This window comes from Trichomycterus rosablanca, chromosome 14 (genome assembly GCF_030014385.1).
Source record: "Trichomycterus rosablanca isolate fTriRos1 chromosome 14, fTriRos1.hap1, whole genome shotgun sequence".
Taxonomy (NCBI): Eukaryota; Metazoa; Chordata; class Actinopteri; order Siluriformes; family Trichomycteridae; genus Trichomycterus; species Trichomycterus rosablanca.
In genome coordinates this window covers 21,964,014-21,988,046 of record NC_086001.1, presented here as the reverse complement: position 1 = coordinate 21,988,046, position 24,033 = coordinate 21,964,014, and the positions used below count along the sequence as shown (strand labels likewise).

The 24,033-nt window shown below is 38.6% G+C and overlaps 1 protein-coding gene and 1 non-coding gene across 4 annotated transcripts; one reads left to right on the top strand and one right to left on the bottom strand.

Annotated features, from left to right (window-relative positions):
• Nucleotides 1-2,484: 2,484 nt before the first annotated feature.
• Nucleotides 2,485-20,785, top strand: LOC134326654 (tripartite motif-containing protein 16-like). Of its 3 annotated transcripts, none has more exons than XM_063008839.1 (6): nucleotides 2,485-3,099; nucleotides 3,212-3,307; nucleotides 5,494-5,727; nucleotides 6,350-6,509; nucleotides 6,730-6,789; nucleotides 20,119-20,785. In XM_063008839.1, exons 1-6 carry the CDS (start codon nucleotides 2,509-2,511, stop codon nucleotides 20,652-20,654), a joined length of 1,677 nt encoding a protein of 558 aa, XP_062864909.1. In that variant the 5' UTR covers nucleotides 2,485-2,508; the 3' UTR covers nucleotides 20,655-20,785. The 3 variants fall into 3 exon arrangements, with proteins under 3 accessions (XP_062864909.1, XP_062864907.1, XP_062864908.1); XM_063008837.1 differs by having other exon boundaries at nucleotides 2,509-3,099; nucleotides 6,350-6,486; nucleotides 6,704-6,789; XM_063008838.1 differs by having other exon boundaries at nucleotides 2,509-3,099; nucleotides 6,350-6,488.
• A 996-nt stretch (nucleotides 20,786-21,781) lies between these two features.
• Nucleotides 21,782-21,853, bottom strand: trnaf-aaa (transfer RNA phenylalanine (anticodon AAA)). Its single transcript has one exon. It is a non-coding gene; the product is annotated as a tRNA-Phe (tRNA).
• Between the last annotated feature and the right edge of the window lie 2,180 nt (nucleotides 21,854-24,033).

The window sequence follows — 24,033 nt, the reverse complement described above, 5'->3', positions numbered from 1 at the left end:
TGACCTCCCACGTCTTCAACCTCTGCAGCAATGCTGGCAGCACTCATGTGTCTATTTTTTAAAGCCAACCTCTGGATATGACGCCGAACACGTGGACTCAACTTCTTTGGTCGACCCTGGCGAAGCCTGTTCCGAGTGGAACCTGTCCTGGAAAACCGCTGTATGACCTTGGCCACCATGCTGTAGCTCAGTTTCAGGGTGTTAGCAATCTTTTTATAGCCCAGGTCATCTTTGTGGAGAGCAACAATTCTATTTCTCACATCCTCAGAGAGTTATTTACCATGAGGTGCCATGTTGAATATCCAGTGGCCAGTATGAGAGAATTGTACCCAAAACACCAAATTTAACAGCCCTGCTCCTCATTTACACCTGGGACCTTGACACATGACACCAGGGAGGGACAACGACACATTTGGGCACAATTTGGACATGTTCACTGTGGGGTGTACTCACTTATGTTGCCAGCTATTTAGACATTAATGGCTGTGTGTTGAGTTATTTTCAGAAGACAGTAAATCTACACTGCTATACAAGCTGTACACTGACTACTCTAAATTATATCCAAGTTTCATGTCTAAAATGATGGCCCATGAAAAGATATAATTATTATTATAGTTATTTTCTATGTATAGTATTTATATAGCTGTTATTTTGGTTCACTTTTGTAATTGGTCTTATTTATAATATTCTGATTATTATTATTATACTACTTGCTGCAATTATCTTAATAAAATACTTTCTACTGCACAATCTGTAGTTAATCTGTAGCATCTGTAGTTAATCTGTATCATAAATCTACTATTTTATCTATGCGGATGTGAAAGGAGAAGAAAACGGTAAATAAATAGTATCGCAGTGTTTCGGGGGCTATTCCGGCCCAGTTATGGGAGAGTCGGCGGAGATCTGGCATCCGGATTTGGGACAGTGTATTTGGCCCGATTCTGGGCAGTCATTCAAAAAGAGTCAGAGCCGACACGGGCTGCCGGTGTTACCGGAGTGTTATTGCAAGGTTGTCTAAAGTTTTCAATAATTTAAAGGTTAGTACAAGGTTCCCTTAAGGTTTCAATCATTTTAAGGTTACGGGAACGTTAGGGGAACGTTCCCACAACTATAATGCACAACCAAATGGGTACGTTCTATTTCCGTAAAGAAAACTTTCCTGAGGAACCAAAATGATCCGTTCCCAGAACGTTCTGGTAACCAAAAACTAACGTTCCCGGAACGCTCTGGGAACCAAAAATTGTTAGCTGGGGAAACAGTTGCAGGATGAGACATAAAAAGTAGATGTGTGTGTATTATTTAAAACTACACTGAATGATAATTGATTACCTTCAAATAATTGTGCAGCATGTGTTCCTGATTTACATTCAGTTAACAAGTAAAGAAGGACCCACCGCGACCCTGGCCAGGTTCCATCTCTCTCTCTCTCTCTCTCCTTTAGTTCAGCAGAAGTGAAACTGATCTGATCCTGTTCTGTTCGAGTGTGGATCTGTTCCGTGTCTGTGTTTGTAGTTTTGTTGATAATTGAAGTTGATGAACGCAGGTGAGTTTATACATTTCCACACTTCTGTACATTACTGTGTATTGTTACTTTATGTAGTTCAGATTGTTGATTTGATTTAAACACACTTGTTTTGAACAGAACACTCACGAACTAAACCAGGAAGTCTTGGACATTCGCCTGACATTCGAGTTTCTTTCGGCTCGTTCTCGGCTAATAAACATCCAAAAATGAGTGAAACTGCATTAACTGATTCTGCAGTAAACAAGGAACAAACTACAATCAAATATGTTTAAAACGTTTTTTCTGTAAATGTTTATTTTCTGTTATTTTGTAAATGTGAGATTCATCTGAGTTGAAATGATAAGGAAGTGCTAAGGGAGCGTCTACAAAGTGCATGAAGCCGAGGTGTAGTTATTACCCAATGCATGTACTATTCAATACAACTGTATAAAGTCCTACAGTATGGGTACAGTAACAATATATAGTGTCAACAATTCTACAAACAATCATTTTAATATATTAAACGATGCAATAGTTACCTAGTGATGTACCACCCACTACACTTACATTACAGAAACATACCCTACAGTATGGGTACAGTAATAAAATATTAAAAGTTAAAAAAAAAACATTATTTTTTTATATAACCAAGGATTTAGTAGTTAACTAGTCACTTGTACTAGTTACTACAACCACATTATAAAAGTCCTACGGCATGGGTACAGGGTACATTAATAATAAAATATAAAAGATTAACAAAAATTAAGAAACACAAATTTTGATAAGATGAAGGTTGTAGTAGTTAACTAGTGTATTATACTGCTTACTACAACAACATTACACATTAAAAGTCCCACAGCATTTTTACAGTAGATAATCAAAAAGTTTAAAAATGAACAAAAATCTAGAAACGTAAACATAACGCTCACGAACTAAACCAGGAAGTCTGAGCTGCTGTAAATAACTTGCTGTGTTTACTGGTGTTTCTGTTTACATGTAGAAAAATGGCCGAGTCCAAAATTTCAGTAACTCAGGACGAGTTCAGCTGTTCAGTCTGTCTTGAAACACTGAAGGATCCAGTAACTACATCATGTGGACACAGTTTCTGTATGGTGTGTATTAATAACTGTTGGGATCAGGAGGATGATAAGGGAACATACAGCTGTCCACAGTGTAGACAATCCTTCACTCCAAGACCTGCTGTGAAAAGAAACACCATGCTGGCTGGAGTTGTGGAGAAACTGAAGAAAACAGAACCTCAAGCTCCACATCCTGGTCACTGTTCTCCTGGACCTGAAGATGTGGATTGTGATTTCTGTACAGAGAAAAAATGCAAAGCAGTAAAATCCTGTCTGGTGTGTTTGGTCTCTTTCTGTGAAACTCACCTTCAGCCTCATTATCAAATTACTGTTTATAAGAATCACAAGCTGGTTAAAGCCTCCAGGCGACTTCAGGATCAGATCTGCTCTCAGCATAATAAACTGCTGGAGGTTTACTGTCGTACTGATCAGCAGTGTATCTGCCTGATGTGTACCATGGATGATCATAAAGGACATGATACAATATCAGCTGCAGCAGAAAAAACTGAGAAACAGGTAAAATATTATACAGCTCTCTTTAACAAGTAACAACTCATTATCATTTACACTGATATTATGTTGTGCTCGTACACAATACAAGTAAATTCTGAATTGTTATTCTGTGTAGAAGCAGCTGCTGAAGATCCAGAGAAAATTCCAGAAGAAAATTCAGAACAGAGAGAAGGAACTTTGTGAGCTGATAAACGCTGTGGAGTCTCACAAGGTAAGTTTTATAAACAAAAAGCTCTCAGGATCAGTCCGACTCTCCTCCATTAAACCAATTTCCATTAAAAATGAGATATTTTATGTCTCAGGTAACTTTGCAATTTAGTAGTAAATCTTTAAATTCTGCCTGGTTATTTGGTGATTGATGCAGTACAGCAATTCTGAGGTTGTGCTAATAATTATAAGGGTGATAAGATCAGATTATCAGCTATTTTATTTATTTATTAATTATTTGTAGTGATGTCTTTTATCTTGTGGCACTTTGAGATTTGTACACAAATGTAAAGTGCATTACAAATTAAATGTATTATTATTATTATTATTATTATTATTATTATTATTATTTATTGTTGCTTTGGATCAAGATGCTTAAACATAAATGACTGTATAAGATTTCTGGCAAAGACTTGAGAAGATCACTACATTGAATTTCCCAGTCCTGGCCAGGCTGCTGTTTCCTGATACTCAAAAGAACTTCTGTAACAGTATGCTACCACCAGCACACTTTACAGTATATATGGTGGTTTTAGGGTTTATTAGATGTAATCCACACATATAATTTTGAATTAAGGACATACAGGAGCAGGTGTGTTGTATCGAAAATCTGTGAGGAAATATAACATGCTGATAAATGCAGTAAAAACTAAAGTGATGATGAACACTGAAGAAGTGCTGGAGTTTAAGGTGGAAGGTAGAAGACTGGAACTCTTTCTTATATTTGGGAAGTAGAGTATCAAATATTGCATCATGTGGACAAGATGATGGTAACATTTTCAATGGTATGAAAAATCAGGCCATTTAGCACCATCACCAAGCTATGAGTGAGGAAAGTCTTAGTCTGGCCAGTAGCTACACAGGGCTCTAGAGTGCGACCAATTTGGTCGCACATGCGACCTAATTTCTCAATGGTGCGACTAAAAAAAATCTCAGGTCGCACCGGTGCGACCAGGCGTCCGAGGAAAAAAAAAAAAACAACAGACACACATTAGGCCAATATCATGGTCTAAACCAATCAGAGATAGTGAAGGGCGGGACAATATTGTAGCGGTGATATGTGAGCGACATTCAGCTCAGCCAATCAGAATGCAGCACCAGGTTTATACACGTGCGTTCGGACGTTCTGCCGTAAGTTTAGTTTTGTATATGAGACTTGCCGGATGTTCCAGAATGGAAGTTCGGGTTCTGGAGCTCGGCGTGTGTAAGTGTTGTAACGCTCACTTAAGTCCTGACTAAACAGTTAAAGTGACTCGACCCTGTCGTGTGCCTTTATTCCCACACCTCCACCACCACACAGCAAAAGACCCGCAGCATCCCCACCGGACAGCGGCTAGGTGAGCCGACCCTCTACAGTAGCAAGGGGCTGATGCTAGCGGTAAAGTGCCGCGATAGTGAAAGTAAAAACACGACAATATTTTCGTTAAGTAAAATATAAAAATAACTAAAAGACCAAAATATATTACAATACATGTAGTCAAAATACGCAGTGAGTGCACCGCAAGCGATTTTGGGAATCTGTGTAAAAGATTCAGTAAAGCCGATAATATAATGCACTGCATTTAAGATTACACTCTGTAACACACACACAAACATATACATATAATTTTAAATATACACACACATATAAATAGATATACACACATACATACACATTTACTCTATTATTTTTATAATTTTTATAAGTGTGCTATAATTAGTCTGTAATACTATAATTAACTAAAGAAGACCATGGCCGGCAATAGTATATTTGTGACTGGTTCTAATACATTTCGAATTGAAAGGCTGAAAAAGCCCAATGCATCTATAAAACACATTACATGCCTCGATAAATGCACTGCCCAAGTGTCCCCTCTCCCCACTGCCCTTCATTGTCAGGCAGCAGCAAACAGATCATCAGACGAGGCCATGTTGACCAGATTGTTAGTTATTTCCAAGTCAATATTGCCTGTATGGACAGTGATTTAAAAAAAAAAAAAAAAAGTGAACCTGTAAAACTGCGGTGTTAAATGCGATGCGGTCGAAAATTTGGGTGCACCTAACTTTTGTGCTGGTGCACTTAAGAAAAAAAGTTAGGTGCACCAGTGCAACCAGTGCAAAACGTTAGTCTAGAGCCCTGCTACATATGAATGTGAAAGATGGAGAAATATCTGAGTGAGAAATGTTTCCTCTTTCTGAATCTTCTAACAGTGTTCTGCACAGACAGCAGTGAAGAACATTGAGAGGATCTGTACTGAACTAATCAACTCAATTAACAGAAGATGCTCTGAGCTAAAAGATCTGATCAGAGATCGAGAGACAGCAGAAGTAAGTCAAGCTGAAAAACTCCTGAAACAGGTGGAGCAGCATATTGTAGAGCTGAGGAGGAAAGATGCTGAACTGGAACAGCTTTCACACACAGAGGATCCCGTCCATTTCCTCCAGGTAACAGCACTAAAAATAATTATATTATTGCTGCACCAATTAATAAAATACAGTAGTACCTTGTAACTTGACGTCCCCTAAACTCAAAATCTTTGAAACCTGATGCCTTTTATTGAGAAATTTGTTCCCTTAAACTCGATTATTGTTAGAATTCATTCAAACATGTTTGGGAGAGTCAGAAATGCAACAGACAACCCGTCACAAGCAAAGCATCCTCTCCTGTCTTCCCAGAGGTCTCCTTTTTATAGGGCCAGTGATAGCTCAGTGGTTAAGGTACTGGACTAGTAAACAGAAGGTTGCCGGTTCAAGCCCCGCCACCACCAAGTTGCCACTGTTGGGTCCCTGAGCAAGGCCCTTAACCCTCAATTGCTCATTGTGTAAGTCGCTTTGGATAAAAGCGTCTGCTAAATGCTGAAAATGTAAATGAAAATGTATAGGCGTCTCTCCCTGGTGGTAGCTTTGTGCATCTTCCACAAATCTGTAACATAGAGAAAAACCCCACTACACAAAACACATTATGACCCATAAAGTCATAACACTCGGGGTTCTGAGAAATCGTCCATCATTTGTAATTCATCATCATCTTGTTGTTTCTCTGTGAACATTATCTGTCTGGATGTAGAATTTTCAGTCTCTCTCGGCTCCTGCTGGATCTGCAGAATCAGCCGCCATCACAATCAGTCCTTTCCTCTCATTTAATGATGTTACAAAGTCTGTATCTCAGCTGAGAGAGAAAGTAGAAGAATTCTGGAAAGATCAGTGTGAGAAGATACCAAATGAAGGTGAGTGAAGGATCATCATTCATTTACTTATTAACCCAGTACTGGTCATGGTCACAGTGAGTCCAGGGTTAAATGAAATACACTCACACTGTAGTTTCTCAGACTTAAAGTCACTTTAGACAAACACTCGAGGAACTTCTTACTGGCTGTACCTGCGACACTTTCTAGTGCAGATATTTATTTACTGTGATAAGTGATTGTACTGTTACTCTCTCTGCAGTGAAGAAAGTCCGGATTACTTCACCTCCTGAACCTGAAATCAGAGAAGATTTTCTACAATGTAAGTTTCTTCCAAACACACAAACATACACAGTGCAGTGAAAAAGTATTTACACCCCCCAGTTATCTGTATTTTTACATATTTGTCACGTTACTAGTTCAGATGCTACAGCAGCTCAGTTTGGTTCAAGTCTAGATTTGATTAGGTCCAAAACCTAAACTTTATTTCCTCAGATTTATTTCAACAAAGATCTGCTCTTGTTATTTGGAATTGTTGTGTTTTTATATTGCACGAGTGTTTAATCTTTAAATCATGAACTGATGACCAAACGTTCTTCTTTAATCCTGAAACACCATCACACAACCACCACCATGACTGACTGTTAAGTGAGATGTTTTTTATTGTAAAATGCTGTTTTAGGTTTATTGCAAGTATAAGAATTCTGACTCATCAGTTCACAGAACATCATCACCAAAAAGCTTGAGGGTCATTAAGGTTCTTGTATTGGTAAATGAGAGGCGAGGCTTTATGTTCCTCTTAGTTAACAGTGATTTTACCTTGTGACTCTCCCATGGATTTTATTTTTGCTCAGTTACCTTCTAATACTGGAATCATTAAATCAGATTTAAATTGAGGTCAGCAGGTCCTGCGGTTTCCTAAATGTTTGTTTGGGTTCTTGTATGTTTTCCTTGATGAGACATTGATGAGCTCTTGAAGCATCTTAACTGTTCCAAGTGTCATTTGGAGATCATGGCTCTTACTGTGGTTCGCTGAAGTACTAAAATCTTAGGATTGACTTTGTAACTTTTCCAGACTGATATATTACAATTACTTTTTTGATCTATTTTGGAATTTGTTTGGACAGGGGTGACGTGGTTCTGACAGTGATCATGCCTCAGATTAGGGACATTTTTGGTCCTTGCTGAGGACCACTGTTTCATGTACTTTTCTTCTATAGTTATTTAAAATCACCAAGAACTTCAGAGGTTAAAACAAATAAAACAACCATTTAAACTGCTGTCTGTATATTTTTGCTCCAGGAGGTTTTATAAATTTTAATGATTCAGTCACAGAAACCCTTGAAACACACACACACACACACACACACACTAACATACACCAACACACATTTACACAGACACACCCTCTCACACACGTTTACACACATTCACACTTACACACACATTAACAGATACACACACACACACTCATATGTGCACACACACACACACACACTGAAACACAATTCAAAAAGCTTTATTAGCATGACGTTGTGTTTGTTGTTGGATTGTATGTTGCTGGTGTGTGTCTGTGTACTGTTTGTGAAAGTGTCATGTTTGTGTGGTGTTTCTATATGTCTGTGTAGTGTTTTTGTGTGTTTGTGTAACATTTGTGTGTTTGTGTAGTTTTCATTAGTTTGTGTAGCATTTGTGTGCATTTGTAAATGTTGGTGTCTGTGTATTTGTGTAGTGTCTGTGTGTGTATGTGTAGGGTTTGTCTGTGCTTGTGTAATGTATGTGTGTGTTTGTTTGTGTAGTGTTTGTAACAAATGTGTGTTTGTGTAGTGTACAATACTACAAGTAATATTTGTGTTTGAGTAGTATGTGTGTGTTTGAGTAGTATTTGTGTGTTTGAGTAGTATGTGTGTGTTTGAGCAGTATTTGTGTGTGTTTGAGTAATATTTGTGTTTGAGCAGTATTTGTGTGTTTGAGTAGTATGTGTGTGTTTGAGCAGTATTTGTGTGTTTGAGTAATATTTGTGTTTGAGCAGTATTTGTGTGTTTGAGTAGTATGTGTGTGTTTGAGCAGTATTTGTGTGTTTGAGTAATATTTGTGTTTGAGCAGTATTTGTGTGTTTGAGTAGTATGTGTGTGTTTGAGCAGTATTTGTGTGTTTGAGTAGTATGTGTGTGTTTGAGCAGTATTTGTGTGTTTGAGTAATATTTGTGTTTGAGCAGTATTTGTGTGTGTTTGAGTAATATTTGTGTTTGAGCAGTATTTGTATGTTTGAGTAGTATGTGTGTGTTTGAGCAGTATTGGTGTGTTTGAGTAATATTTGTGTTTGAGCAGTATTTGTGTGTTTGAGTAGTATGTGTGTGTTTGAGCAGTATTTGTGTGTTTGAGTAATATTTGTGTTTGAGCAGTATTTGTGTGTTTGAGTAATATTTGTGTGGTTGAGCAGTATTTGTGTGTTTGAGCAGTATTTGTGTGTGTTTGAGTAATATTTGTGTTTGAGCAGTATTTGTGTGTTTGAGTAGTATGTGTGTGTTTGAGCAGTATTTGTGTGTGTTTGAGTAATATTTGTGTTTGAGCAGTATTTGTGTGTTTGAGTAGTATGTGTGTGTTTGAGCAGTATTTGTGTGTGTTTGAGTAATATGTGTGTTTGAGCAGTATTTGTGTGTGTTTGAGTAGTATGTGTGTGTTTGAGCAGTATTTGTGTGTTTGAGCAGTATTTGTGTGTTTGAGCAGTATTTGTGTGTTTGAGCAGTATTTGTTAAATATTTGATTTTATCTTTTCATAGGACAACACTATAGAAATGAAACTTGGATGTAACTTGTAAAGCAGTATAGATTTACTTCTGAAAATAACTCAACACACAGCCATTAATGTCTAAATAGCTGCAACACATGTGAGTACACCCCACAGTGAACATGTCCAAATTGTGCCCAAAGTGTCAATATTTTGTGTGACCACCATTATTATCCAGCACTGCCTTAACCCTCTTGGACATGGAATTCACCAGAGCTGCACAGGTTGCTACTGGAATCCTCTTCCACTCCTCCATGATGACATCACGGAGCTGGTGGACGTTAGACACCTTGAACTCCTCAACCTTCCACTTGAGGATGCCCCACAGGTGCTCAATTGGATTTAGTTCATCACCTTTACCAGAGGTGGAAAGTAACAAATTACATTTACTCGCGTTACTATAATTGAGTTTTTTTGTGCACTTGTACTTTTTAAAGTAGATTTTACAGCCAGTAATTTTACTTTTACTTAAGTATGTTTTGTATTAAGAACTGTAATTCGCTACATTTTAAATAACATTCATTACTGAGTAAAAAAAAGAAAACAATAAAAAACTCGACATCAAACCTGCGCAAATGTAGAGCAGTGGTGGCTAAACTGTTAGATCCATAAACAACTCTATGAATCAGTTCATTTGGTGAAGAGATTCAGATGTATAAACCAATCAGAGCTTCCGAATTCACATTCTAGGTGGAATTTCAATCTCTCTCTTCATTGGTTGTTGTATAAATGACAGTTTAGTGAGCGAATAACCAATGTAAGCTTTTTACCGGGAAAGCCGAGAGAATAAATGATCTACAATAGTTTTTATAAGGTGGGTATGGATTTATATATTCTGGAAACATACAAGATGGTCTTATATAAAGTGGATTATATATTTGATGGAACAACACATGGATATAGATCGGTAAGCAGATAAGTGGTTATGATTTTCTGCTGTTGTGTGATTGATCTGGGTCGCGGTTCTGCTGTTTACGGTACGCTTTCATTTTGCAACGATAGCAAAGCATTATGAAATATTGTGATTTTTTTAAGTAAAACGGACAGCATAAATGTGATTGTAAGATTCTGCTGGTTTGTTTTTGATCATGTTCCTACGACGGTGTAAGACCCGTTATATTTTTTATAAGTGCAACCCTAACCCCCCCCCCCCCACACACACACACACACACACACACAGGTAAACACCTGACATCCCACCCCCCACACTATGTCTTCCACCAACCCACCAGCCCATGGTGTTTTTTTTTATTTCCAGTTCTAAAAGTTGGCAACCCTAGTTGGCACTATTGACCTGAACCAAGTTAGTTAGCGTCAAGTCCAACTAGTTATAAAATACAGCGATTTATTGAGAATAAACAGAAATAATGCTGTTTTTAATTGATAACAGCAGTTGCAGTCTGTTAGGTGTGTAAAGTGGTTAACGTTTACTCTGAGTACAGTTTAAATTTTAAGAGTTAATTTTTACTTGAGTAGATTTTTAGACTAGTAATTTTACTTGTACTTAAGTAAAAAATCATCAAAGTAATAGTACTTTTACTTGAGTACAATATTTTAGTATTCTTTCCACCTCTGACCTTTACCTTCAGCTTTGTCAGCAAGGCAGTTGTCATCTTGGAGGTTGTATTTGGGGTCATTATTGTGTTAAAAAACTGCCATGCAGCCAAGTTTCCGGAGTGAGGGGATCATGCTCTGTTTCAGAATGTCACAGTACATGTTGGAATTCATGTTTCCCTCAATGAACTGCAGCTCCCCAGTGCCGGTAGCACTCATGCAGCCCAATACCATGATGCTACCACCATGCTTGCCTGTAGGCAAGAGACAGTTGTCTTGGTACTTCTTACCAGGGCGCCGCCACACATTCTGGTTACCATCTGAGCCAAACAAGTTTATCTTGGTCTCGTCAGACCACAGGACATTCCAGTAATCCATTCGTGGACTGCTTGTCTTCAGCAAACTGTTTGCGGGCTTTCTTGTGCATCAGCTTCCTTCTGGGATGACGACCATGCAGACCGAGTTGATGCAGTGTGCGGTGTATGGTCTGAGCACTGACAGGCTGACCTCCCGCTTCTTTAACCTCTGCAGCAATGCTGGCAGCACTCATGCGTCTATGTTTTTAAAGCCAACCTCTGGATATGACGCTTCACACGTGGACTCAACTTCTTTGGTCGACCCTGGTGAAGCCTGTTCCGAGTGGAACCTGTCCTGGAAAACCGCTGTATGACCTTGGCCACCGTGCTGTTGCTTAGTTTCAGGGTGTTAGCAATCTTCTTATAGCTTAGGCCATCTTTGTGGAGAGCAACAATTCTATTTCTCACATCCTCAGAGAGTTCTTTGCCATGAGGTGCCATGTTGAATATCCAGGGGCCAGTATGAAAGAATTGTACCCAAAACACCAAATTTAACAGCCCTGCTCTCCATTTACACCTGGGACCTTGACACATGACACCAGGGAGGGACAACGACACACTTTGGCACAATGTGGACATGTTCACTGTGAGGTGTACTCACTTATGTTGCAGCTATTTAGACATTAATGGCTGTGTGTTGAGTTATTTTCAGAAGACAGTAAATCTACACTGCTATATCAGCTGTACACTGACTACTCTAAGTTATAACCAAGTTTCATTTCTATAGTTTTGTCCCATGAAAAGATATAATCAAATATTTGCAAAAATGTGAGGGGCATACTCACTTTTGTGAGATACTGTATGTGTGTATGTGTAGTGTCTGTGTGATTGCTCAGTGTTTGTGTAATGTGTGTTTGAGTAGTATCTGTGTGTATATGTAGTGTTTGTGCAGTGTTTGTGTAATGTTTGTGTGTGATTGTGTAGTGTTTGTGTGTATGCGTAGGGTTTGTATGTGTTTGTGTAATGTTTGTGTGATGTATGTGTGTTTGTGTGATTGTGTAGGGTTTGTATGTGTTTGTGTGATGTATGTGTGTGTAGTGTTTGTGTGTATGCGTAGGGTTTGTATGTGATTATTTAATGATTGTGTGATTGTGTCTGTGTGTGTTTGTGTAATGTATGTGTGTATGTGTAGTATCTGTGTGGTTGTGCAGTGTTTGTGTAATGTTTGTGTTTGAGTTGTATTTGTGTGTATGTGTAGTGTCTGTGTGTTTGTGTAGTGTTTGTGTGTTAGTGTAGGGTTTGTGTGTGTTTGTGTAATGTATGTTTGTGTGGTGAAGTCAAGATTCAAGAGTTTTACTGTCATGTGCACAGAAGAACCAGCAGTTACAATGTACAATGAAATTCTTACTTTGTTCATCCTCCAAACATCAATAAGTATTGTACATAAAACAAAATTAAACTAACACAATAAAAAAAATATTTAAATTTAAACTATATAAAAAAACGTTTTATATACAAAGTAATAAAAATAGAAATAAACTAACATTCTGATAAATGTCCTGTAGTGCAGGGAAGGACGTTCCAGAAATTCTTTGTGCAGTTTTTATTACACGCTGGAGTGCCTTCCTGTCCTCTGCAGTGCAGTTTCCGTACCAGACTGTGATGGAGCTGGTAAGGACACTTTCCACTCTACATTTGTAGAAGTTGCTGAGAATTTTGGTTGACATGCCACATTTTTTTTAGTCTTCTTAGGAAGTACAGTCTCTGTTGTGACTTTTTGATGATGTGGCGTGTGTTGCAGGACCAGGTGAGATCCTCACTGATGTGCACACCCAGGAATTTGAAGGTTTTCACCTTCTCCACTACTGTTCCACCTATATACAGTGGTGTATGCTGTTCTCCTCTCCTCCTGGGGTCCACAATCAGTTCCTTTGTCTTGTTGATATTTAATGAAAGATTGTTGTTCTGACACCAGCCCACAAGATCTGCTACCTCCTTCCTGTACGCCGTCTCATCCTCCCCAGTAATAAGACCAATGACGGTGGTGTCATCAGCAAACTTAATAATACTGGTGGTGTTATAAGAGGCCACACAGTTATGTGTGAAGAGCGAGTACAGAAGAGGGCTCAGCACGCAGCCTTGAGGTGTCCCAATGTTTATGGTCTTTGTGCTGGATGTTCGCGTGCCAATCCTGACTGACTGAGATCGGTCAGATAGAAAATCTAGTATCCAGTTACAGCACAGCAGTCTCTGATCTCACGTTGTGTTGTTATCCTGGTTCTCAGCTCATCCAGCTTGTTTTTGAGGGAGCGAACGTTAGCCAGCAACATGTTAGGTAGCGGTGGTCGTGTAGCCCTAGCCTTTAGCCTAGCATGAAGCCCACCTCTCCTGCCACGCTTCCGTTTTGGCCGCTCTGTTCGCCGTCTACGTCGCTCGTCCAATACCGGTGCTGCTGGGCCATGCTGCTCGAATTCGGGTTTGTGTGTGTTTGTGTAATGTATGTGTGTGTTTGTGTAGTGTTTGTGTGATTGTAATGTTTGTGTGTATGCGTATGGTTTGTATGTGTTTGTGTAGTGTTTGGGTAATGTATGTGTGTGTTTGTGTAGTGTTTGTGTGTATGTGTAAGGTTTGTGTGTGTTTGTGTAATGTTTGTGTTATGTATGTGTGTGTTTGTGTGATTGTGTAGTGTTTGTGTGATTGTGTAGGGTTTCTATGTGATTGTGTAGTGTTTGTGTGATTGTGTAGTGTTTGTGTAATGTGTGTGTGTTTGTGTGATTGTGTAGTGTTTGTGTGATTGTGTAAGGTTTCTATGTGATTGTGTAGTGTTTGTGTGATTGTGTAGTGTTTGTGTAATGTTTGTGTGATTGTGTAGTGTTTGTGTGATTGTGTAAGGTTTCTATGTGATTGTGTAGTGTTTGTGTGATTGTGTAAGGTTTCTATGTGATTGTGTAGTGTCTGTGTGATTGTGTAGGGTTTGTATGCATTTTTGTTCTGTTTGTGTAATGTGTTTTTTTGTAGTATTTGTGTATGTGTAGTTTCTGTGTGTATTTGTGCATTGTGTGTGTAATGTGTGTGTAATGTGTGTGTTTGTGTAATGTATGTGTGAGTTTATGTGATTGTGTGTGTAATGTGTGTGTTTGTGTAGTGTTTGTGTGTATGCGAATGGTTTGTGTGTATGCGAATGGTTTGTGTGTGATTGTGTAGTGTTTGTGTGTATGTGTAGTGTCTGTGATTGTGCAGTGTTTGTTTAATGTGTGTGTTTGTGTTGTATTTGTGTGTATGCGTAGGGTTTGTATGTGATTGTGTAGTTTGTGTAATATATGTGTGTGTTTGTGTAATGTATGTGTGTGTTTGTGTACTGTTTGTGTAATGTATGTTTGTGTTTCTTGTCATGTGTAGGGTTTGTGTGTGATTGTGTAGTGTTTGTGTAATGTATGTGTGTGTTTCTTGTCATGTGTAGGGTTTGTGTAATGTATGTGTGTTTGTGTAGTGTTTGTGTGATTATGTAGTGTTTGTGTAATGTATGTGTGTGATTGTGGACTGTTTGTGTAGTGTTTGTGTGATTGTGTAGTGTTTGTGTGATTGTTTGTGTGTATGTGTAGGGTTTGTGTGTTTATGTGATGTATGTGTGTGTTTTTGTAGTGTTTGTGTAATGTATGTGTGTATCTGTGTAGTTTTGTGTTATTGTGTAGTGTTTGTGTGTATGTGTAAAATGTGTGTGTGTTTGTGTGATTGTGTAGGGTTTGTGTAGTGTGTGTGTAATGTATATGTGTGTGATTGTGTAGTATCTGTGTGATTGTGTAGTGTTTGTGTGTAAGTAAGTTTGTGTGATTGTGTATTATTTGTGTAATGTATGTGTTTGTGTGTATGTGTGAGTTTATGTGTTTGTGTCTGTGTGTATGCATGTGATTGTGTCTGTGTGTATGCTTAGGGTTTGTGTGTGATTGTGTAGTGTTTGTTTGTGTAGTGTTTGATTGTGTAGGGTTTGTGTGATTGTGTAGGGTTTTTTGTGATTGTGCAGTGTTTGTGTGGTGTTTAATTGTTTAGGGTTTGATTGTGTAGGGTTTGTGTGATTGTGTAGGGTTTGTTTGATTGTGTAGGGTTTGTGTGATTGTGTAGGGTTTGTGTGGTTGTGCAGTGTTTGTGTAGTGTTTGATTGTGTAGTGTTTGTGTGAACGTGTAGTGTTTGATTGTGTAGGGTTTGTGTGATTGTGTAGGGTTTGTTTGATTGTGTAGGGTTTGTGTGATTGTGTAGGGTTTGTGTGATTGTGTAGGGTTTGTGTGATTGTGTAGTGTTTGATTGTGTAGTGTTTGATTGTGTAGGGTTTGTGTGATTGTGTAGGGTTTTTTGTGATTGTGCAGTGTTTGTGTAGTGTTTAATTGTTTTGGGTTTGATTGTGTAGGGTCTGTGTGATTGTGTAGGGTTTGTTTGATTGTGTAGGGCTTGTTTGATTGTGTAGGGTTTGTGTGATTGTGTAGGGTTTGTGTGATGGTGTAGGGTTTATTTGATGGTGTAGGTTTTTTTTTTTATTGTGTATGGTTTATGTGATGGTGTAGGGTTTATTTTATTGTGTAGGGTTTGTGTGATGGTGTAGGGTTTATTTGATTGTGTAGGGTTTGTGTGATGGTGTAGGGTTTGTGTGATTGTGTATTGTTTGATTGTGTAGGGTTTGTTCGATTGTGTAGGGTTTGATTGTGTAGGGTTTGTGTAATTGTGTAGTGTTTGCTTGATTGTGTAGTGTTTGATTGTGTAGGGTTTGTGTGATTGTGTTGGGTTTGTGTGATTGTGTAGTGTTTGATTGTGTAATGTTTGATTGTGTAGGGTTTGTTTGATTGTGTATGGTTTGTGTGATTGTGTAGGGTTTGTTTGATGGTGTATAGTTTGTGTGATTGTGTAGGGTTTGGTTGATTGTGTAATGTTTGATTGTGTAGTGTGTGATTGTGTAGGGTTTGTGTGATTGTGTAGTGTGTGATTGTGTAGGGTTTGTGTGATTGTGTAGGGTTTGTGTGATTATGTCATTTTTGATTGTGTAGTGTTTGATTTTGTAGGGTTTGTGTGATTATGCAGTGTTTGTGTGATTGTGTAGTATTTGATTGATTGTGTAGGGTTTGTGTGATTGTGTAGGGTTTGTGTGATTGTGTAGGGTTTGTGTGATTGTGTAGTGTTTGATTGTGTAGGGTTTGTGTGATTGTGTAGGGTTTGTTTGATGGTGTAGGGTTTGTGTGATTGTGTAGGGTTTGGTTGATTGTGTAGGGTTTGTGTGATTGTGTAGGGTTTGTGTCTTTGTGTAGGATTTGTGTGATTGTGCAGTGTTTGTGTAGTTTGATTGTGTAGGGTTTGTGTGATCGTGTAGTGTTTGATTGTGTAGGGTTTGTGTGATTGTGTAGGGTTTGTTTGATTGTGTAGGATTTGTGTGATTGTGTAGGGTTTGTGTGATTGTGCAGTGTTTGTGTAGTGTTTGATTGTGTAGTGTTTGTGTGATCGTGTAGTGTTTGATTGTGTAGGGTTTGTGTGATTGTGTAGGGTTTGTGTGATTGTGTAGGGTTTGTGTGATTGTGTAGTGTTTGATTGTGTAGGGTTTGTGTGATTGTGTAGGGTTTTTTGTGATTGTGCAGTGTTTGTGTAGTGTTTAATTGTTTAGGGTTTGATTGTGTAGGGTTTGTGTGATTGTGTAGGGTTTGTTTGATTGTGTAGGGTTTGTGTGATTGTGTAGGGTTTGTGTGATTGTGTAGGGTTGGTTTGATTGTGTTGGGTTTGATTGTGTAGGGTTTGTGTGATTGTGTTGTGTTTGATTGTGTAGTGTGTGATTGTGTAGGGTTGTGTGATTGTGTAGGGTTTCTGTGATTGTGTAGGGTTTGTTTGATGGTGTAGGGTTTGTGTGATTATGTAGTTTTTGATTGTGTAGTGTTTGATTGTGTAGGGTTTGTGTGATTGTGTAGGGTTTGTTTGATTGTGTAGGGTTTGTGTGATTGTGCAGTGTTTGTGTGATTGTGTAGTGTTTGATTGTGTAGGGTTTGTGTGATCGTGTAGTTTTTGATTGTGTAGTGTTTGATTGTGTAGGGTTTGTGTGATTGTGTAGGGTTTGTTTGATTGTGTAGGGTTTGTGTGGTTGTGTAGGGTTTGTGTGATTGTGCAGTGTTTGTGTGATTGTGTAGTGTTTGATTGTGTAGTGTTTGTGTGATCGTGTAGTGTTTGATTGTGTAGTGTTTGATTGTGTAGTGTTTGTGTGATTGTGTAGGGTTTGTTTGATTGTGTAGGGTTTGTGTGATTGTGTAGGGTTTGTGTGATTGTGCAGTGTTTGTGTAGTGTTTGATTGTGTAGGGTTTGTATGATTGTGCAGTGTTTGTGTAGTGTTTGATTGTGTAGGGTTTGTGTGATTGTGTAGGGTTTGTGTGATTGTGTAGGGTTTGTTTGATTGTGTAGTGTTTGTGTGGTTGTGTAGGGTTTGTGTGATTGTGTAATGTTTGTGTGATTGTGTAGGGTTTGATTGTGTAGGGTTTGTGTGATTCTGTAGGGTTTGTGTGATTGTGTAGGGTTTGTGTGATTGTGCAGTGTTTGTGTAGTGTTTGATTGTGTAGGGTTTGTGTGATTGTGCAGTGTTTGTGTAGTGTTTGATTGTGTAGGGTTTGTGTGATTGTGTAGTGTTTGTGTGGTTGTGTAGGGTTTGTGTGATTGTGCAGTGTTTGTGTGATTGTGTAGTGTTTGATTGTGTAGGGTTTGTGTGATCGTGTAGTGTTTGATTGTGTAGGGTTTGTTTGATTGTGTAGGGTTTGTGTGATTGTGTAGGGTTTGTGTGATTGTGCAGTGTTTGTGTAGTGTTTGATTGTGTAGGGTTTGATTGTGTAGGGTTTGTGTGATTGTGTAGGGTTTGTGTGATTGTGTAGGGTTTGTGTGATTGTGTTGGGTTTGATTGTGTAGTGTTTGATTGTGTAGGGTTTGATTGTGTAGTGTTTGTGTGATTGTGTAGGGTTTGTGTGATTGTGTAGGGTTTGTGTGATTGTGTAGTGTTTGATTGTGTAGGGTTTGATTGTGTAGGGTTCGTGTGATTGTGTAGGGTTTGTTTGATTGTGTAGGGTTTGTGTGATTGTGTAGGGCTTGTGTGATTGTGTAGGGTTTGTGTGATTGTGTAGGGTTTGTGTGATTGTGTAGGGCTTGTGTGATTGTGTAGGGTTTGTGTGATTGTGTAGTGTTTGATTGTGTAGGGTTTGTGTGATTGTGTAGGGTTTGTGTGATGGTGTAGGGTTTGTTTGATTGTGCAGGGTTTGTGTGATTGTGTAGTGTTTGTGTAGGGTGTGATTGTGTAGGGTTTGTGTGATTGTGTAGGGTTTGTTTGATTGTGTAGGGTTTGTGTGATTGTGTAGGGTTTGATTGTGTAGTGTTTGATTGTGTAGGGTTTGTGTGATTGTGTAGGGTTTGTGTGATGGTGTAGGGTTTGTTTGATTGTGTAGGGTTTGTGTGATTGTGTAGGGTTTGTGTGATTGTGTAGGGTTTGATTGTGTAATGTTTGATTGTGTAGGGTTTGTTTGATTGTGTATGGTTTGTGTGATTGTGTAGGGTTTGTTTGATGGTGTAGGGCTTGTGTGATTGTGTACGGTTTGGTTGATTGTGTAGGGTTTGTTTGATTGTGTAGTGTTTGATTGTGTAGTGTTTGATTGTGTAGGGTTTGTGTGATTGTGTAGTGTTTGATTGTGTAGGGTTTGTGTAATTGTGTTGGGTTTGTTTGATTGTGTAGTGTTTGATTGTGTAGTGTGTGATTGTGTACGGTTTGTGTGATTGTGTAGGGTTTGTGTGATTGTGTAGTTTTTTTTTTACTGTGTAGTGTTTGATTGTGTAGTGTGTGATTGTGTAGGGATGTGTGATTGTGTAGTGTTTGATTGTGTAGGGTTTGTGTGATTGTGTAGGGTTTGTGTGATTGTGTAGATTTTGATCGTGTAGGGTTTGTGTGATTGTGTAGGGTTTGTGTGATTGTGTAGTGTTTGATTGTGTAGGGTTTGATTGTGTAGGGTTCGTGTGATTGTGTAGGGTTTGTTTGATTGTGTAGGGTTTGTGTGATTGTGTAGGGCTTGTGTGATTGTGTAGGGTTTGTGTGATTGTGTAGGGTTCGTGTGATTGTGTAGGGTTTGTTTGATTGTGTAGGGTTTGTGTGATTGTGTAGGGCTTGTGTGATTGTGTAGGGTTTGTTTGATTGTGTAGGGTTTGTCTGATTGTGTAGGGTTTGTGTGATTGTGTAGGGTTTGTGTGATGGTGTAGGGTTTGATTGTGTAGGGTTTGTGTGATTGTGTAGGGTTTGTGTGATTGTGTAGGGTTTGTGTGATTGTGTAGGGTTCGTGTGATTGTGTAGGGTTTGTTTGATTGTGTAGGGTTTGTGTGATTGTGTAGGGTTTGTGTGATGTGTAGTGTTTGTGTGATTGTGTAGTGTTTGATTGTGTAGGGTTTGTGTGATTGTGTAGGGTTTGTGTGATGGTGTAGGGTTTGTTTGATTGTGTAGGGTTTGTGTGATTGTGTAGTGTTTGTGTGATTGTGTAGGGTTTGTGTGATTGTGTATGGTTTGTGTGATGTGTAGGTTTTGTGTGATTGTGTAGTGTTTGATTGTGTAGGGTTTGTGTGATTGTGTAGGGTTTGTGTGATTGTGTAGTGTTTGATTGTGTAGGGTTTGTGTGATTGTGTAGGGTTTGTATGCATTTTTGTAGTGTTTTTTTAATGTGTATGTGTGTTTGTGTAGTATTTGTGTGTATGTGTAATGTGTGTTTGTGTATTTTGTGTGTTTGTGTGTGTGGTGTTTGTGTAATGTGTGTGTTTGTGTAGTGTTTGTGTAATGTGTGTGTGATTGTGTGTATGTGTAGGGTTTGTGTGTGTTTGGATTGTGTGTTGCTATGTATAATCACACACACACACACACACACACACACACTGTACACACGAACACTACACACACACACACACACACTGTACACTCTCTCTCTCTCTCTCTCTTCTATGGTAATTGGTTTATTTTGTGTTTCCTCTCCAGATGTTTGTCGGTTCACACTGGATCCAAACACAGTAAATAAAAACCTCCGTCTGTCTGAGGAGAACAAAGTGGTGACCTGCAGTGGAACATTACAGTCGTATCCTGATCATCCAGATAGATTTGATTATCACTCTCATGTTCTGTGTAGAGAGAGTGTGAGTGGACGCTGTTACTGGGAGGTTGAGTGGAGTGAGGATAAGTGGGTTTATATAGCAGTGTCATATAAAAGCATCATCAGGAAGGGACGTGGTGTTGAGTGTTTGTTTGGACGTAATGATCAGTCCTGGAGTTTGTTCTGTTCTCCATCCAGCTTTTCATTCTGGCACAATAACAAAAATACTGAAATTCCCATAATGCCGAGTTCCTCTAGAATAGGAGTGTATGTGGATTATGAAGCAGGAACTCTGTCCTTCTACAGCGTCTCTGATACAATGACGCTCCTCCACAGAGTTCAGACCACGTTCACTCAGCTCCTCTACCCGGGGTTTTGGGTTTCTTTAGAATCAAAAGTGAAACTGTCAGATTTAACAAATTAAATGTAAAATTTACATGAAAGTGTAACATTAAACTGTTTGAGTGATTTTAGAATCTGTGAGGCAGTGATACATTTATGAAGATTTTCTTTCTCAATTTATTAACCACCATTTATTCAGTGCTGTGAAAAAGTATTTACCCCCTTTCCTCATTTCTTCTTTTCTTGAATATTTATCATCTAAATGGATTCAGATATTAAAACTAAATTAAATAAAAGACAAACTGAATATTTAAAAACATAAAAGAGAAGATTTCTGTACATTACAAAATGGTAAATGTGATCATTTTCACCTTAAACTTCTTTCTTCCCAAGTCTGTTATAACCCCAAATCAGAAAAAGTTGGGACAGTATGAAAAATGCAAATAAAATAATGCAAATACTATTAAAAAGAATAAAAAATACATTAATAATAATAAAGTCATAAATCTGTACCTATTGAACAAGATGTAATGTATTTCTAGCACCACTAGATGAGGATGATGAACTCCACATGATTATAAACTCCACTTTAAAAGTCAGTTAAACGGTAAAGATTTTAATTTGGCTTTTTTCAGTTTAGCTAATAATAAATGCAGTACAAGGAGACATTTGATTTTCAAAAAGAGTTAAACAAAGTTATGACAGTTATTTTCCAGATTTGTGACAATATTATTATAATTATTATTATTGTTATTATTTTTATTTTATTGTTATAATGATTAATTGTTGCTGTTGGGTTTGTTGCTGTAGGTTTACATTGCTGTCTTCAGGATTTCCTCTTTAGTGATATTTAATGTTAATAGCTGTTCTGATCTAAAAGATGCTGCTGCCTTTGACCTTTAAAACTGAGAAGTGATTTGTGAGATAATTAAAATAAGTGAAATGTTTATTTTGTACTTTGGTTTTATATTATTTGTGCAAACATTTGTTTTATGCAACTTTAAACCTGTAATAAAAGATGAACATTTTAAATGTGTCTTTATTTGCTTTAACTAAGCTAAAGTTTTTAACAGGGACAAAAATGACAGTTTGTGTAGCAGGGCTGAACACGTAAGTAAAATGTTTTTATGAAGCTATAAAACTATTTCCACTGACCAAAGTACACAGATCTCACACTCGTCAGAGACAACGTTTGAAGCCAAAAGTGGGTGTTGCACGTACGGGGATCGAACCCGCGACCTTGGCGTTTTTAGCACCACGCTCTAACCAACTGAGCTAACCGGCCGATGTACAAGAGCAGGGCATATACCCACACACCCGATTCTACACTGACAGCCCTTCAGTTATGGAGCTGCCACACAGAAACGATGGAGAGCTTTACTGTTGTTGAGCAGAACAGATCTTCGTGTGAGATGACTGAGGTTCATGTATTTTTCTTTTAAGAATAAATAAAAGCTGATGCTTTTAACCTCATACTTTACTAATACTTTTATTCTACACGGTCTAAATTTATTTTAGTCTTCTGCCATGTGCAGTGCAAGAATTCACATAATTACACAGCAGTGATTGCAGCCATTGACAAAATTGATTGTAAGCATTTATAAAGATCATGCCACGTTCATTAGGTAAAATGAAGCCAGAATTAAAGATGGCAGAAGAACAGGGTGGTATTCTTACTTTCAGTGATTAAATTACTCAGGTTAGAAAGTCCTGATACGCAGCACATGCTCACCTGACTCTCTTTCAGTCATGCTACCTTTAATAGTTGGAACATGGCTGGATTACTGACCGGGCCAGTGGGGCCAGCGCCCAGGGGCCCTTGAGGTCAGGAGGCCCCAGGGGGGCCCTGGCCCAAAACATTTTGCGATGCCTATCAACATTTATGATACAATATATTTTTATTTCTGAGGGCCCTTCATTTTAAGGATCCTCTGACTATTAGGGACTTTGACCCCAGGGCCTCTTGGGGGCCCTAGCCATGCTTTTGGGGCCCTAGCCATGCTTTTGGAAACCCTTTGATTTGTTATGTCCCCTGTGCAGCACATTCACTGAATTTAGTTGGTGTCAATGCTGTTGACAGTAGCCCAGAAGCTGGACGTTTTTTTGACTTTGTACAGGCAATGTACACATTTTGTGCATCATCTACACACAGGTGGGGAAAGGTTTTCCATGATACTGATATCAAACTCACACTGAAATTACTGTCAGGTACTCGATGAAGCGCACAAGCTGAGTCAACTAAGGCTCTTTGGAAATATTATGCACAACTGAGAGAGGCATTGAATGATATGTCTAAAGATATGGAGGAGAAATGTGTAACTCGAAGTGAAGCCTCTGCACTCTGTGACAAATTGGACACGTTGGAGATGGCCTTCATGGCATACTTCTGGGACACAATACTACAGAGGTTCCAAGCCACAAGCCTGCAGCTGCAGAAGCATGATATTGACATATGTACAGCTACACAACTTCTCTTGTCTTTACGAGACTTTGTGGCAGCACAGAGAGATAACTTTGAGGTGTTTGAAGGGGCAGCTTTAAATGTCACCACTGCTGTCTCCCAAGAGTACAGGCATGACCTCCAGCGTACAAAGAAGCGCAAAATTATGTCTGATGATAGTGCAGAGCCAGGTGTAGCATTTAACGGAAAGGACAAGTTTCGGATCGAAACTTTCAATGTTGTCATTGACAAACTTGTGTCCTGTCTCAACCACCGTTTGAATGCATACACACACTTAACTGAGCTATTTGATGTTCTTTTCATGCCTGACAATATGTCCAACAGTGAGCTCACTTTAAAGGCTAACTCACTCGCTGCAGCATATCCTTCAGATCTGAACATGAGCCTGGCAGATTAATTGATACAATACAAATCATTCATAACAGAAAAAGAAAAATGTCCTAGTAAAATGCTCAAAACCATGATAAATTTGAATTTACAGTCAACCTTTCCAAATGTCTACATAGCACTTAGACTTTTTTTGACTGTGCCTATCACAAATTGTGAAGGGGAGCGTTCATTCTCCAAACTGGCTCGTATTAAGAATGAACTCAGGATTAGGATGCGCCAAAACCGCCTGAACTCACTGTCACTTCTGGCCATTGAATCAGATTTGGTCAGACAGCTTAATTTTGATGAATTAGTGGATGACTTTGCAAGAAAGAAGAGTAGAAAGAAACTTATATAAAATAGATTCTTGTGTTAGGGTTAGTTATTGACAGGTTGTTTCATGTATTAATTTATTTATGTTTTTGGTGGGGGGTGGGGCCAGACTATCCTTAATCCGTCCTTGGGTACAGTCTGCTCTGACCTTTTTTATAAAGTGCAGTAGTGTTAACTGATGTTAGGTTTTTCGGAACATAAAAACGTACATTTAATATGGGAAGTTTTACGGCATTTTCCAAACTTTACGACATCCAGGCCGCATGGTCTTTTGTCCAACATGGCGCCGGCTAGGCTC